General features: G+C 36.4%; 1 protein-coding gene across 1 annotated transcript in view; it reads left to right on the forward strand.

Annotated features, from left to right (window-relative positions):
• Positions 1 to 332: 332 nt before the first annotated feature.
• Positions 333 to 18,372, forward strand: part of LOC150108694 (dynamin-like) — a 306,464-nt gene continuing 288,424 nt past the window's right edge. The window contains exon 1 of the mRNA XM_090416156.1: positions 333 to 611. Within this exon, the coding sequence (XP_090272282.1) occupies positions 448 to 611 (164 nt within the window). The 5' untranslated portion in view covers positions 333 to 447. The remainder of the gene's footprint in view (positions 612 to 18,372) is intronic.

Consider the following 18,372-nt stretch of genomic DNA (forward strand, 5'->3'; position numbering starts at 1 on the left):
CCAAAAAAAGACGTGATTTCGATGGAGGTGACTTTCAGTCATTCTTGGATGCATTTCCGAAACATAGAGTCTGATCAAACATCAATAAATGACATCACTTAAATGAGTCAGTCTAGTGCTATTGCATCCAAATTCATTTTCGATGTTGTAGCTAATTAATTAGCCGCCTATGCATAGTTGAATGTTCTAATTTTTCCTGGATTATAATCATTAAAACAATTGCTTTATTTATTTATTGGTATATGTGTAACTATTACCCTAGTATTTTATCACCAGCTGATTTCGTTTGTATATATTTATATTGATCTTTCCTCATTTGCTTGTAGAAACTGCATTCTAAGCATGCGTAGAAATGTTGCAAATCTGATTTTACACCGCCTACCACAAATCGAATGGCACTGAAGTGAGATATTTGTGTTGCCTTAACTGGCCTAAAATTCTTCAGAAATGTCAACGAATGAAGGAATGGAACATCTTATACCTATTGTAAACAAATTACAAGATGCCTTTACGCAGTTAGGTGTAAATTTAACCCTCGATTTACCACAAATTGCAGTCATCGGAGGACAAAGTGCAGGTAAAAGCAGCGTGTTGGAAAATTTTGTTGGGAGGTAAGTTCACATGACGAGATATGTTAAATTTAATATTAGAAATGTACTTTATTAGGTTTTGCATATCTACTTAGTTATGTGTATTAATTATTGTACAGTGTTGGGAATATTACTCTGGATAGCACGAAACTTTTCGTTCCATGTTTCTGGTTGGGCAATTTTGTTAAACTAAAACTTGACATGTTAGAGATGACGTAACCAGGGAAAGTATACAACTGACGGATGTACAAATCTGATGGCATATAAAATATCATGCTGGATTATTTTTTATTCTTTCATATTAGGTATTATATAAACGTTCAATATTCATATTATATAAAAGTTTCAACTTAAATTGCATTGCTCGAAAGTTTGATAGTTCATAAATTTCCAATAAACTTATAGGCTGCTATCAGTGATTTGATAAATTAGAAGTAGAATTTGTTTTATATATATATATATATATATATATATCATGTGAAACTTTGCAGATGGTAAGAGAAGCCCTGCAATCCTGTTGATGTGATGATGCATCAGATCACATAAAAGCAGAAGATGGTTGTCTGTTTTCATTTCAGATAGTAATGTTTTTTCAGAGAAAATTGAACACCATTGCTCATATTTAAACATTTACATTTTTAAAATTTATTTTGGAAATTTGATAACTTGAAAAACTTGATTTTGATACATTAATTGCAATAGAAACTTTGGACCTTGTTAAAATATATTGTCCTGATTAAGATTATCAACATGATACATTACTAAACAGCAGCAGCAGTTGAAAATAATATTGATAGCACCCCTCCATGGAGGCAACAAACTCATTGTGGTGGAGGTTCTCTCAACTTGCTGCTTGTATGTTATGGTGAATCTTTAACTTAAAGTTAACTAAATCTTAAACTAAATGTTCACACTTCTATTGTTCTGAATGCTTGAAGTGTGAACCTGCCATTTTCCATGTAAAAAATCTTCTCTTTTCATTCTCCACTGTATCTTTACACAGCTTCCAGGGGTGACTTTTCATCATATGCAGTCACTTCTGTATTAATCTATTAATACTGTAATCTTCTCTCACCAACATCTCTTTTATAGACTCTCTTTTTCACTTATTTGCTAAACTCTACAGTTTATATTTTCTCAACTGCCTCCCATAACCAACTTTACAGAGTTTTGATATTGCCTTAGTTACCCATCTCTTGATCCTTCCCAAAATTTTTACATTGCAGTGGAAACCAGATGACCAAATTTGAATAGAGTGGTCCGATTGACTAATGCCTTTTAAAATAGTAAATCCACTTCCTCATCTGTATCTGCGTTCACAGCACTTTACAGTGGGCCTCTGAACTTCACATCTCTCTATTAGCCATATTGTAAAATCTGATATTTCATTCACCTCCTTGCACACATTTCTACCATTGTGATTTCTCAATTATCTGACCTTCAATTAATCACTTCTTGAATTTGTTAGCATGCTATCTAAACCTTAGAACAGCACTATATATCTTGACATTCAGTTAAATGTCTCATCACTTATCTGATGATTTCACATTGTGATTGGATAACCGAGAGATTACTGTAGTAAACTGCCTTCCATATATATACTTATTAACTTTAAGACTGCAACCCCCCTACTCATTTGACTGAGCTGAAAGTCTGTTTAAATCTTCCTTGGCATGGCATCCTTCCTTGTAGCTCTTTCTGTCTTCACATTATCAACAAAAAAGTGAAATATCCGTTATTAGGTATGTGAAATATCATTAACAGAACAGAACCTTGCAGCATGTTACTGGTTACTCTCTTTTTCTTTACTTGTTAATGTTAAGTAAATTGCTAAAGCATGAACCTACCTTTTTATAAATCCTTACTGATTATCATGTCTTCTATGTCTGTCAGTCTAGTCTTATATTCTGTCCATAACCAATCACTTCAACACTTTTATCACAACTTTGACTAGTCAATAACTGCATCAAGAGCAGACATACATTTTTGTACATGCCTTAAAAATGTAGTGGTATGTCATCCATTCCCATGGTCTTATTCTACAAGACTAACACATAGCTTGCTCATTACCTCAGAAACTTCTGGCTCTTTCGTTTCCAGGCTCTGTTGCAAAGGTTGTGAAGTCAGTTCAAAGAATTGCTGCAATATTGAGGACATTGACAACAAGATATAAAAATGTCATGATCATTGTATACAGCTTTGATCAGCACACTTCAGGATGTCTTTACTCAGATCTGGTCACCAGGATTTGAAGAAGATGAAATAACCTTGGAAAGAGTGCATGGAAGATGAAGAGGGGAGATATGATTGAAACAGCCTAGCTTTTATAAGCTTATTATTGGATTAACATTGGAGAAATTTTTCATATGGTAGGACAAGGGGCCAACTCTGGAAGTTTGAAAAAGAAATGGATGATTTTAAGGAGTGGCATGGTGGACAGTGTTGTCTAGCATTGATCTTCCACAAAGAGTCTTATGACTCAATGGAGGTTAGGATAATAATAATAAATGCATCTTTCAAGGTTTTAATATTTATTGACTATAGACGTTTTCATAATTGCCCACTTTATAGTTCTACATGTATCATTTCGACCATAATATTTTCCTATTTGATCACCTCCCAAATTAGTACCTCATGATCTCTCTCTCACATTAACTGGCAGCAGTTGTGATATCTCAACTATAACTACATCTTGTTAGGCTTTTACTAAATTCGACATCTTAAAACTTTATGTTCTATCACATGCTACTTAAGGTTGTATCCCTCCTCAGAAACCAAGAATAGTTTCCATGCGCTGTCTTCTCTTTCCGGTCATTTAATAAAATCACTCATTAGAATTACTTTTTTTATTTTTCCATTAATGAACAGTTATTTGGCCATTGATGCACTAGCAATATGGATGTGAAACTCTGAAGTAGTGATTTTGAATGGGTAAAATTGATATCAAGTGTTAATAGGAAAATTGAAGTTTATCATATGTTGAATGAGCTGTAAGTAAGCAGAATATCAAGAATATATAGGACTAGAGTTTGCATGATAGGTGAAGCTAATCTTTTTGAAGACTCCAGCCTCTAATTAGATGATTTGCCATCTAATAAGAGTGATAATTCACCTCAAGCAATAAATATCTCTGACCATGGCCAGATTATTGGATGTGATAGTGACACAATTCTTCCATTTACAATATTGGATGTATTACTTGGAGGTGGTCATATTAGCGATTCCTTTGTTGGCGAACTTTATTAATTTTTGGTTCAAGAGAAGAGTTGCAGTTGGTCACAGTGTTTTATTAATAGTTTGAGAATGTGAAGGAAATGGAAAAGTTAGTGGATGAAGAATTAAGAGGATTAATGTGTTTAAAGTGTAAATGAGAAGCAGAATAGTATGGTCAGACAGGTAAGTAAGAATTCAAGAGAAACATTTCCCCATTAGTGAGGAGACAGTGGAAACTTGCGAGTGGAATGTGAGCATTCACAGGTTCAGTACAGATTAAAGTAGCAATGACTATATTATTATATGGTATCTGCATGGAGTCCAGAGATGTCGTGGAAGACCCACACTGATGTTTATACACACAAAATCTTCATACCTCTCCTTAAACTCATATAGTCAGAGCACTCGCAACTAATTCTGGCCATCCAGTCCACTTGTTTATCACTCTCCGTGCAAAAGATCTAGTTTGCACACCCTTACTAACCACACTCTTACACAACTTTCACAGATGATTACTAATTCTCTATTTGTTATTTATTGAATATATTCCTTTACATCAATTTTATAAAACTCTTTTAATATATTATAAGTTTATCATGTCCTCTCTTTCCCACCGATGAATATAAACTTTGTAATCCACATGCACCCTCAGACTATCCTCATAGGTCGCATTCCACAAACCTGTCTCCAAGCCAGTCTTCTGTGAATCCTCTCGACCTCCTTATCCCCAAAAAATCCAGGTGACCAAATCTGCATATAGCAATCAGGATGCAGCCAAATCATAGACTTATAAAGAGCAATAATAAACTTTCCTATCTTTACTTGTTAGCATGTTTTTTAAACATACAAGTAATTCTTTGAGCAAGTCCTTCTCCTCATCAATTTCCTGCAAACCAATACCATCAATGTAATGCACAGTATCTAACCTTTTCAACCCAAAGTACATGACTGTACAAACATTAAATTGACAATCATTATCCTTTGCCCACAATGCCAATTTATTTAAATCATCCTGTAGGATAGCTACATCACCTTTATTAACTATTGCCCTTTCTAGTTTTGCATCATCAGCAAACAACTGAATATCCTCCTTTAATTCTTTCTCTATATCATTGATATACAAATTAAAGATTAGTGTCCCTAGCATAGAACCTGTAGATACCCCACTAGTTGCCCTCCTCGTAGATTCCACTCTACTATATATTACTCTCTTGTCTGTCTGTCAGCCATTCCCCCCCTTTCCCCCTTCTATTCTACTAGCTTCGTATCCATTCCCATTTGCTCCAGCTTTTGTAATAGTTTTCAATATGGTATTCTTTCAAATGCCTTTGCCAAGTCCAGCAGTATCATGGTCAATTTATCATCATCACTTTATTATAAAATGCAAATAAATGACTAGGACACGACCTACCCTTTACAAACCTTGCTACCTGCTATATATATATCCCTTTCCATTTGCTGTTGGATTTTACCTTTGACAACTTAACTGATAATACTTTAACAGCTATTTCTGATGTTTTAATTGGTCTTCAGTTTGCTATTTTAGTCTTGGCATCACCTTTATGTAATAGAACTATCTTACCCTCATTTCACTCTCTTGGAACCTTGCCAGAGCTGAGACATAGATCGAATAATTTTATGAGATGCAATGCCAATTCTCTTGCACATTCATGTAATACACAGGCTGACATGCCATCTAGTCCCACTGAATATTTTCACATTGATTCAATATGCTGGACACTATCTATCTCAATTTTGATATGCATCTCTGTCACATCATCAACTATAAAATTAACGATTCAAGAAAAATTCTTAGTTTGATACTTTATCCAAGTGTAAGTAAACAAAGTTTGTGCATGATGCATCTTTATGACTGGTTTACTTGAGGCTAATGAGTTAACATCAATTGTCTTAGTTTCCAATAATGCAAAGCACACTTTTCAGAGGTGTAGAATGCAACGCATTATTAAGAAGGGCCACTGCCTATACTGGCTTCAACATTTATTGAAGTCTCATTAGTGGGATCCATATCCAGAAGAGATACCAGGGCTGAAGTCATTCAACCTTGGTATCTTCGTGTGCAAGCTTTGCACTTTACATGCAACCAAGAATATAATTCATGATCATCAAATTCATCCCATGTACCCTCAAGGATGTACAGAATATGATAGTATTACATGAAAAACTTACATCATTCCTATCATTCCTAACTTTCTATCTATACTTTTACTACAAATCAATCATATATATCAAGACTAACATTAACAGATCTTATATTTATGTCTTGTAAAGCACTTTTTACTATACCAATCCACTATATCTTGGTATTCCTCTGGATTTTTTCCCTGTCAACCTAACAGAGAACACTTGTTTTGCTAATCTTTCTTTTCCCATTCTGTTTAACTGACCATACCACCTAAGATTAGCTCTGCTAACACATTCCTGGATGCTATCAATGTCATGCTCTTTCCTAATATCCTCGTTTTTAATATGATATTGAAATTGATACCATCTGTTCACGTCCCCTACTCCTTCCTCAGGACTGTCTTATCTATGGTTTCTGGTCTTTGGTCAATGTTTTATTTCTAACCCAACTCTCAAATCGATAACTTAAAATTGGTTTGAACACTTCTTGTATACAGCTAATTTAGGGTTTTGACTAATTTCTCTCTTATTCCATATAAATTTATTCAGTTGACTTCCTACCATACCAGCTTTGTTGATTCTGTTGTCTATTTCGATATTTAATTTACCATCTTCACTAAAAATTGCACCTAAGTAGGTGAAATATTTTACTTGTTCTAAAGGTTCTCCATTCACAATGCAGTTTATATTTTCATTGTCTTTGTCTTGTTATTGGTGACCTTTATACTAGATCTATTACAAGAGTTATTCAATTTAGTTGGGGAATCTTGCAGGCTTGTACTGGATTTATTTAGAAGTATAACATAGTCTGCATAAAGCAAAGAGCTGTCATTAACATCTCCAATTTTGATATCAGGTTTAATACCACTTTCCTTCATAATGCGATCCATATATATATATATATATATATATATAAAATGAATAATGGAGGGGACAATGTACATCTTTGTCACCAGATTTAACATTAAACCATCTTTCTTTACTTCAGTTCTAACTGCTGACTTCCAACTCAAAAAGACTAAGTTTTGCTTGATATAATGCTCCATTGACACTACATAACTGTAGCATATTGAATAGCTTCTCTCTTGGTACCTTGCCATATGCCTTTTCCTAATCTACAAAACTTAAATACAGATCTTTGTTATACTCCCATGATTTCTCAACTATTTGTTGTAAAGTGAAGATCTGATCCTGACAGCCTCTATTTGGCCTGAATCCAGCTTGTTCTTCAGCAAGCTTTTCTTCCACAATCCTTCTCACCTGTTTCTCAAATACACTTGCATAAATCTTACCAGGAACACTCAGTAGGGAAATACCTCTGTAATTCTCAGATTCAGTTTTATTTCCCTTTTTTATATATGGGTACTATGAGAGTACTACTCCAATCATCTGGAATTCATTTCTCTGTCCAGACCTACCTGAACTAGGCAGTGTGAGACTTTTATCCTTTCTTTTAGTGTTGTACAGTGAACAGCATTCACCCTGTTTCAGCATTCGCCTTGTTTCTTAGAGTACTGTATGCGTTTGTGGTGTTTGTTTAGGTGACCGAGGAAGGTGTCTGATGGCCATGGGACCAGATCGCGAAAACATCATCAACGTATCTATACACACAGTTCACAATTGAGATTGAAAAACAGAACACACTTCCATTTCTAGATACACTTGTCACACGTCTTCCTTCTAGCAGTCTTTCCTTCACTGTTTACTGGAAATCCACACATACTGGCCAATATATACACACATAAACTCCTACCACACTCAACACAAAAACTAGGTGTCATTAATACTCTAAAAAACAGGGCTTTGAAGATCTGTTCCAGTGAACATGTACTAAAAGACAAATTTAAAGTTATCAGCAATACTTTTCTAAAAAAATTGTTACAGCTAAAACATTATTAACAAAATTCTCTACAAGTCCTCAATAAAAAAACAAAGATAAACCAGACTAACAATAAAACTATAACCATTGCTTACATTAAAGGGACATCAGATAAAATAAACAGAATACTACAAAAATACAACCTCAAAGCCATCTTTAAACTTCCTGCAAAATTAAAAAGCTTACTCAACTCATCCAATGATCCACTCCCTTTGCTGTCCCACCCTGGAGTATACTGTATTTATTGTGCCTGTAACATACCATATAGAGGGGAACCAGGACGCACAATTCCTATCAGACAAAAAGAACATAAACGACACATTAAATATAACTATGGTGAAGCTGGCCTTTCTGATCATGCCTTGAACACCCTACATAGAATTGACTGGAAAAGTACTAGTTGTTTACATCACACCAGAACATGGTATGAACGCAAATTTAAGGAAGCCTGTGAGATTATCAACCACCCCAATCTGAACAATGATGATGGTCTAAAAATCCCAAACATACGGAAGGCACATATTCGACCCACGGAACCTTCCTCTCTAAATCCAGATCCTAAATCAAAAATAACAATTTTAATGCTAAAAATAAGACATCATTGTTACTGAAAGAAAACCATCTATAAGAAAGAATGTTTGCTCATGTTATCATAAATAAAATTTAGCTTGATTCAGTTTCTAAATAATTAATTAATTTGTAATTTTTTTTCCCACTAGAGGTCATGCCAGTAGAATAACCTGTGATCAAATCATTGTTTCTCTAGCTTACTGTATGTAATGTAACTCAGCTTGTCCTGTACGTGTGTGTATGCTCCAGACGATGATCTTAATATGAAGATCGAAATGTAGGGAAATTAAGAGTTATAACACGGTTGTAAAGTCCATAATTCCCAAATTGATTGTAAGACTGTTAAAAAACATTTAATTTTCTTGACCATAAAAGCTCTGGAATGACTTCTAATGAGACTATATTGATCAAATACATATAATAAACTATGTTATACCAACTAAGGCTGTTGGCATCTTTATGTAAACTGATGTAAATCACTAAATAGTAAAAAACTGTTACAAACTATAATCAACCATTCTCTGTTCTTTGTCTAATATAATTGGAATCAGTTGATTATAGTTTGTAACAGTTTTTTACTTTTTAGTGCCTTACATCAGTTATGTACTCTGAAGATGCCAACAGCCTTGGTGGTTAAACTAGTTGGTATAACATAGTTGTTTTTATATGTACTTGATCAATATAGCCTCATTAGAAGTCATTCCAGTGAAAAGACTTTTATACTCTCACACTTGAGCATTTCTGGTTGAATATCATCTACTTCAGCTGCATTTCCTGACTGCATGCCTCTTGAGTGTTTTTTACCACTGTACTGTCATTGCTTGTTTCATTTAGAATTTTTTGAAGTAATTACTCCATACTTCAAGGATATCTTTTTCTTCAGTTTACATATCACCTTTATCATCTCTAATTCCTTTTACAGCACTCTTTTACAGATTTCTGAGCTTTTTCAACAATCTCCAGAATATCTTGCTACCTTCTTAATATTTATTTTCTATGTTCTTACTAAAGTCTTCCCATGACTTTTGTTTAGCTAGTTTTACACAGTGTTTAGCTTTCTTACATTTCTCTCTCTGCATTCTCTAAGAGCACAAGCTGACATATTCACCAGGAACTTTCGATACGCTTTCTTCTTTTCCTTCACTACCTCTTGAACTTCCTGTGTCCACCATGAAGTTCTGATTTTTTTTTTATCCTTTGACAGCCTCATCACATGCCTCTCTGATTGAATCAATGTTTTATTCAGAGCTTGCCACTGAATCTCCAAGGTTTGGTTCCTGTTCTCAAACTCTCATTTTTTCTTCAATTATGTTTATGTATTTTAGCCTACAGTTCACATCTGAGAGCTGCTTAACTTTTATTCATTTTAAAACTTTCTTATATGTTCTTCTTTTCAATATGAAATTCAATTTCATCCTGTTTGAGACTAAATGGTGATCACTTCCAATTTTAAATCCTCTGTACACTCTATTGTCCTTCACGAGAGAGAAAACATTGCTATCAACAATAACGTAGTGAGACTTTTCTTATTCCTTGCCTCTTCTCTCCATGTGAATTTATGCACAATTTTATGTTGGAACATTATATTAGTAATATTATTATTCAGGCCTCCATGGAGTCAAAAGACTCATCGAGAGGAGGTCCCCCCCCTAAGAAACACAAAGTCTATCATACCACTCTTTAAACTCATTGACCGTTCTCGCTCCCACCACTCCATCAGGCAATGCATTCCACGGTTCAACCACCCTCCACGCAAAGAAACCACTCCTTACCCTTTTGCTCACAGTTTCCTTTCGTAACTTCCAGGGATGGCCTCTTGTCATCACTCCTTCCCGCTGTTCAACCAAGCGAAAGAACTCCCCAGTGTCAACCCTGTAACCACCTCTCAACAGTTTAAAAATCTCAATCATATCACCTCTCCTTCTATCCACCAAACTCTGCGGTTCACATTCCCTCAGCCGATCCTCATAACTATGCTTGTACAGTCCTGAAACCATCTTTGTCATCCATCTTTGTATCCTTTCCACAGTTAATTTATCCCCTTCAAATCCTGGGGACCAAATCTGAGAACAATAGTCCAAGTGTTTGTCTGATCAGAGACTTATACAATGGAATGATAACCCTCTTACCTCTGCAGGTCAATGTCCTTCTCATAATTGCAGCAATCCTCTGTGTTACCTTCACCACCTTTGCAATATGTCCCCTAAACTTCAGGTTTCTATCAATCATCAACCCCAGATCTCTTATCTCCCCTACTTCCTCCAGTATAACTCCTCCCATAGAGTATGCAGTATCCCATCGATGTTTCCCAAACCTCAAGACCTTACATTTTGCCGCATTAAACTGACACCCCCATTCATTTGCCCATCTATCTAGCTTATTTAAATCCTCTTGCAGGGCTACCACAGCTGCACTATTACTAATAATCCTTCCCAGCTTCGCATCATCCGCAAACAACTGAATATCCCCTTGCAATCCACTGGCATTGTCATTGATATAAAGGTTAAACAATATAGGTCGTAGTGCTGAGCCCTGTGGGACCCCACTTGTAACCCTCTGCCTCCTTGAAACTGCTCCACCATACACAACTCTCTGATACCTATCAGACAGCCAATCCTGAATCCAGTTGACCAATCTGACATCCAGACCCATGTGCTGCAACTTAAATATCAGCTTATCATGTAGCACCCTGTTAAATGCCTTCGCTAAGTCTAAGAAAATTGCAGTATATGCCTTTCCCTCATCTAATGTTCTTGTAACTTTATTATAAAAGGCTAGCATATTGCTAAAACAAGAGCGCCCTTTCACAAATCCATGTTGACTCTCACAGATAATATTACCCTCATCTGCCCGATGCTGTATACGGTCCCTCACTACTTTCTCCAAGATCTTAACAACTACTGATGACACACAGACTGGCCTATAATTAGACACTTCCAGTTTGTTACCACCCTTATGCAATGGCACTGTCTTACCTTCCTTCCATTCCCTGGGTACCTTTGCCAAAGCCAGACTTTCATTGAAAAGCCAGGTTAAAGGCACTTTTCAGTTCCCTAGCACCTTCTTTCAAAACTCGGGGTGAAATACCATCCAGTCCCACCGCTTTACTGACATCCAGAGTACTCAGTATCTGAAACACACCCTCCTGCTGTACTTCTAAACCTCAAACCAGCCCTATCCCTCTAGCATTAAAACTGACTCCTCTAGGATGAAATACTCCAATAAATTGTTCATTGAACAATTCCACTATGTCCTCTGCATCAGTCACTCTATTCCCATTTTTATCCCACAATATCATTCTTCCACAGTCATTTCTCCTCCTACTGGCCACATAGCTAAAAAATTCCCTAGGATTTTCTTTGGATCTTAGGGCCAATCTCCTCTCATATTCCAGTTTCGCTTTCCTTGCCACACTGGTCACTCTTCTGGCCTGTGTCTTATATTCTTCATGCATCTTCCCTTCACCTATCTCCTTATATCTCTTCCATAGCCTCTTTTTCGCATGCAATTCCTGTTTAATATTGTTTGTCATCCACTTTACTCCAAATTGTGTCCTCTTCTTCACTCATGGTGAAAAACTTACCATTGCTGCTAACAAATATTCCTTCACAATTTCTCAAGTGCTAATGATATCCCGGCCTTCCAATCCTCCCCCCATGAAACTTCCAAAGTTGACATCTAAGACTATTATAATCACCTGCATTATAATTCCGCATAAGTTCCTGTCTCTTTGATACTCCTGCATGTCTATTCATTTTCCAAGTCAAAACCATATGGTCACTCTCTCCAACTGGTGGGAGAGATGTCAACTCAGTTATTATCAACTCTTCTGATGCTATAACCAAATCCAAAACTCTTGAACCTCTTGTTCCCTCTGTTACACGTTGTCTAAGATATTTGTCCCTCAAGAATTCTAGAAATTCCATTCCTCTATTGCTACATGCATCTTCCTCTCTCAAATTTATACTACTGTAGTTAAAATCTCCCATAACAATCATTCTTCTTGCACTTGGCCAAACTTAGCTGTCTAAACATCTCCTGGTCCCCATCCTCTCTGCTCCTGGGTCTATAGCAACAGCCCACTAAATATCCTGTCTTGCCTACCTCTACCTCACACTCTCACAGATAATAACCAGATGTCCTGAGCAGAAATCTAACAGGTATTTGCAATTATTATTAGCTTTGCTCTTTTCTCCAAAGTTTACCAAATTTTGTTGTATGTCTGACTATCATTTTCTACTTTGCTATTTAGATCTCTAACAAGGACTAACTTTTCATTTTCATTGTGTCAGTTGCTTTCTCTAAAGTCTCAAAAAATTCCTTCACTTCTACTTTAGTAGAACCTTCTGTGTGGCTGTAGACACAAAAAAGTCAGTTCCCCATTCTGATATTTGCCCACATCACTACTTGAAATTGCCTGCCTTTCAAGAAGATTTACTGTTGATAAAGATTTATTTATGTTGAATATTATGGCTACTCCTTCTTCTCCTTGATTGTTATTGCCTGAATATAACATTTTGTATTTATTGTTCAGAAAGATCTCACCAGTTTTTGCCTTTTTTTGTTTCAGTTGCCCCTATTATGTCGATCTGGTACTTATCTAATTCCTCAGCTAGCTCCATTTCTTTTTTCATTCAGGCTTCTTATGTTGATATTACTGATCTTGAACTCTGGTGATGTTGAGTTTGGGTGTGTTTTAGGATTTGTTCCAGTAGCTGACTTTTTGCTGTTCGCTCTGGTGCTCTGGCAAAAACAATGAGGGGGGGGGGCTTGTTTAACTGAGTGATGCCCCAGTCAACATGAAATTTTGTCATGTTGTACCATAATTTTATATTGTGGTTTAAGCCAATAAGAATACAATTTGGTCGGCTAAATTCCAAATTGCCAGCCCATCTTTGTTTGTTCGGTATCCTCACCTTCTCATGGTGCACCACGAGAAGGTGAGGATTGGACATTGGGTTAGAACATTGTGTAGTCCCGATGGCATCTCTCCTATTGTACTCAAATGTTGTGCTCCTGAGCTGACACCTGTTCTCTATTGTCTCAATAATCTTTTGTACTCAGCTTGCACCTATTCCTTATCATAGAAACTAACATATATTTTACCCATTCCACAAAAGTGGACAAAAGCCTAACATCCAACTACTGACCAATTACTATCGCCTCAACCCTCTCCAGAATAATGGAGAAAATTATCAATGGTCAGCTTCTTTACTACCTAGAAGCTCACCAGTTAATCAGTGACTAATGGTATGGATTCCATCAATCTGAATCCAGAGCTGATATATTAGCCTACATCACTGGACACATGCCATGGAAGGGTTTGGAGAAATGTGTGCTGTTGCCCAAGGCATCACCTGCTTTGCAAGCTGCCTTCCTTCAGTCTACCTGTCACCCTCTGTAACTGATTAGCCAGTTTGCTCTCTGGTCCTTCGCTGCGTGTCAATGGTGGATGACACCATCTCTTCGAGCTTTGCCACCAATATAGGAATGCCTCATTGCTCGGTTCTCTCATCTACCTTCTTGCTCTTATACATACATGATCTACTCTCAATCACTACAAATCCTATCCATAGCTTTGCTAATGCTAGTACTCTCCACTCATCCAATCCTTTGACAAACCATGTAGTTCTCAGACATCTGTTACATCCATACAATCTGCATGCAACCTGTGCCTTAGAAATTTATTTGAAAACATACCATCTTTCAGTGGGGGGCAAGAATAACCTAGTCGCCTTAAATGCTACCAAAACACATTCCTACCTTTTCTCTTCCAAAGGGATCTCAACTCACCTTAGCTCATTCTCAGTAATACACACATCACCAGACAGGATGAATGCTCTCTCCTCAGACTGACATTTACCTACTTCTCTTGGCACAAACATATCACATCAATAGCTTCCTCAGCTTCTAAAAAACTAGTCATTCTTCTCAAGAACCCATCCAGCTACTAGCCCTGTATAAATCCCAAGTCTCCCCATATATATAGCTTTCCAAATATTGGACAGTTAAGCATTTTCCACTTATTCACCATCTACTATGCAAAAAATCTCATCACACCCTTGCTCATCTGTTAGTCTTCTGAGACGACTTCTCATTCTTCCATTACCTGCTACTCTGTGCATATCTTCTCTATGTCTACTAATACCTATTACCTCTTTTTCTGTGGTAATACCTCTTTTTCTTTTTAAGTGGGTGATCCAAATCTGGATCACCCATTTATCCCTAGTGCTCTTCTCGTTATAGTATGTTTTCTGGGTTACATTTACAGCTTTTGCAATATATATCCTGAAGTTCAGTTCCCTATCCATCAACATTTTAAGATTCCTCATCTCTTCCACCTCCTGGTCTGAAGCTCATATAACACACTGCATCCTGTTCCATCTTTTCTGGCCAGAGTGGTTGGTGAGGTGGTTAGCATATCCTCTAACTAACATATTGCAAGTTGAAAGCCAACTATGGGTATCGATGTTTGTGATTATTTATAGGTAGAAGATGAATTTCATTGCCCAGTGTTAGACCACTATTCTGCTTATTGGCACCATTGCAAAGTAGTGCTGGCCTGGTTGGCTGAACAGGTCGCATATCCGCTTTCCAGCCAAGAGGCTGTGCATTCAAATCCTGCCAAGGGCATTGATGTTTGTGATTGCCCTGCTTACCAATTACCATATATTCTGCTGTGACTTCTATCTTGGCACAGTATGATCTTTGATGTCTTATCCCTTGATGAGTCTTAGATATTTTCGTGTGCTCTTTGAACTGCTTTGGCTACATTGATGATTTTGTTCATATAGAGTTGTTGTTCAGGATTAAGATTTATTGCTTGCAAGGCTGCTGTAATTGCTGGACAGGTAAAAATGTGAGTAGGTGTCAGTTCAGTATTAGGGCAGTTATTGCAGTATCTATATGTTCTCATACCATCCGTATTGATCTTCATTGCTTTAAGATGTCCTGTTCAGAGTCTTGCTATTGTGGTGGAGATCTTTCTGTAAACATTAATTTCAGGAATTTGGTGTTGTATCCCTGATTTTAGTGGAATTAGTTTAGATTCTGCTAGTGCTCATCAGTACGTGTTATCCTGTCAGTTTCTTGGTTGAGTTCTCTGGCTTTTGCTAATTTATCAACTGCTTCATTGTAATCACTGTCTGCATGAGCAGGAATCCATTGTAAAATGCAACTTTTTCCCAAACACTTTAGTTGGTTTAAGAGTTTATGGATGTCTTGGGTGAGCTTGGTATTGCCATTTTTGATTGCCTCCATAGCTGATCTTGAGTCATTGTAAATTATAATTCCCTCTGATTGTTGAGATGATGTTAATATTAAGTAGGCTTTGAGTACTTTATTTATCATAGAGTTCGCTGGTAAAATTGGAAGCAATTCTCCCAGATCCAACTTTTATGGAAAGTTTTTCAATAAAGAAAGTAGGAGAGCATCAGCGCCTCCATTAATCATACTGGTGTCTGACGATCCATCGGTATAACAAATAACTTGTTTGGAGAATGAAAGAAAGTTGATAGTATTTAGGCCTTTTTCTTTGAGCATTTCTTTTGATTCCTTTTTTGTACAGGGTTCAGTAAAGTTTAGATTTTTGAAGGTATTTGAAGGTAAAGGTCTGGAAAAATAGAAGTTCTTTGCTTATGTGGGCATTTAGGTGATCAAGACCTATTTCCTTCCTGATAGTGTCATCATATTGTAAAGTTGATGATCTGTGAAGGCTGCATTTTTGATTCCAGTGTTCATAAGTTTTTAGGGAGATATGATCACTTCGTTAGTTTTATTATCATTAATGAATTTTATGGTGGGAAATTTCTGTCTGACCTCCAGCAGGTCAAGTCTACATTCCTGTTAGGCTCGATGTTGTTAGTGGATAAGACTGCACCAATGATAACCTTGGATGCTTTTGCTTGTACTTTGTCAAATTTTTCCTTTACCGATGAAGCCGAAGGTGAACAGATAGGTGCTTCATATTCCATTACTAGCCTTAGTGTAATTTAAGTAGTTTTGAAAATTTCTGGCTTTATGCCCCAATTTGTTCCACAAAGCCTTTTCAATATACGGTATTTAGTTTTTTGAGAGCCCTGTTGGAGGTGTCACAGATATGTTGAGCAAAATGTAATTCCTCATCAAGCATAATACCAAGGTATTTTGGATTTGCGACTTTTTTCAATTAGCCTGTTGTTGATCATCACTTTGAGATTGTAGAAATGTCTATTTTTTCCTGTTTGTAATGAAGGTGCTTAGTTCTGTTTTATCTGGACTCAAAATTATTTTTTAATAATTTTGAGTTTAAGTTCATCTGACCATTTTTCTAATCTTCTCATGTATTTGTTTAGAATCTCTTCCAATTCTTTAATTTTATCAGTAGTGTGCCAGACGGCTACTTTTGTGTCTTATATAAGGTAAGGATGAATGTTATTGACGTATAAAAGGAATAGTAAGGGACTGAGTACTGAGCCCGGGAACACCAGCACAGGTCTTCCACTCTCTGGATATTGCTGCATTGATTCTAACTTTTGATCTTTCTTCCTCTCATGAGGTCAGCTATCCAGATTAAAGCATTTCCTCTAATTCTGATATCATATACTATTTGTATTAATTTTTTAATAAGTTTAATCCTTTATCCAAGTGTGAGCAAACAAAGTTTATGCCTGAAAATATCTTCAGGACTGTGGTAAGGTAGTACAACACCGGGCAATAGGAGAGGTCATCCTTACCTAAAGGAATTGCCCGGTAAGGATGACCTCTCCTATTGCTTCTGCCTTAGTATCTCCACTCTGAACCTGGCTCCCACTGACAAGACCTCAATAAAGGTCGAAACCGGTATGGGTAGTGGCCCTTCCCTTAATGCACAGCAATATACATGTCTGCAAGGAGATGTGCTGTGCATTATGGGAGATACTGAGACAAGGAGTTGGGAGATTGATCCATCTTTGCTGCGAGTCGCCTGGTGTTGTACTACCTTACCTCAGTCCTGAAGATATTTTCAGGCACAAACTTTGTTTGCTCACACTTGAATAAAGGATTAAACCAAATTTATTATAGTCTAACCAAGTGAAAAATAAACTTTCAAATATTAGTTTTTTGATCCAAACATGATCAAAAGCAGCAGTCATATCAAGGAATATGGCAGTTGTCTTTTTTGTTGGTTTTTCCTGAAATGAGTATTATCATTTGGCAGAATTAGAATAATTGATCTGTTGCCAAATGATGGGCTCTATAGGAGTTTGGTAGAAGTTAATTTTCTTATTTTTTATGAGTCTGAAGTGTATGATTCTTTCAGTAATTTTACAAAATATACTAGTTAATGCAATAGGTCTATAACTTTGACGTTCTGTGGCATTTTTGTCAGGTTTTAGGATATGTAGAATGATTGATTTTTTTCCATTCTTCTTGTCTGTTCACAAGAAGTATTAAGAATGTCTAGAAGTTGTTCTTTGGCATTTTTGCCAAGGTGTTTGACCATGTGACCAAAGATAAGATCATTACCAGGAGATTTATTAGATGCAGTTTTCTCAATTGATGAATTTAGTTCATTTAGTGTAAATTCTTCAGAGAAGATATCATTAGATTTGTATGTTTTAGTATTTAACTTGGGAGTTTTTTAGGGACTTGTCCTCTTCATTATACTGAAGTTTGGAGTTTGAATAACTTTTTGGCAGTGCGTTTGCCATTTCTTGATCTGTTATAGCTTTTATCCCAGCATTTATGATGAAGTTTGTTTTCTTTTGTTCTCTTCTTTGATGTTGTTGTCTAGGATTCTAATAATGTTCCAGTGTTGGCTGTCTTTTCTTGGATCCAAGTTACTGCAAAGCTCTGCCCATTTCTCTTGCTTGCACTTGCAAATTTATTTCACTGTTTTGTGTGTTATATCCAGTAGTGTGTTGGAACCGGCTCATGCGAGCCGGTTGTTAAAAATTTTCAAATTTCGTGAGCCAGTTGTTAATATTTTTAAGTCAGGTGAGCCGGTTATTAAAA

Source organism: Typopeltis vanoorti, chromosome 3 (genome assembly GCF_054136105.1).
Source record: "Typopeltis vanoorti isolate ZY-2024b chromosome 3, IOZ_Tvanoo_1.0, whole genome shotgun sequence".
Lineage (NCBI taxonomy): Eukaryota > Metazoa > Arthropoda > Arachnida > Uropygi > Thelyphonidae > Typopeltis > Typopeltis vanoorti.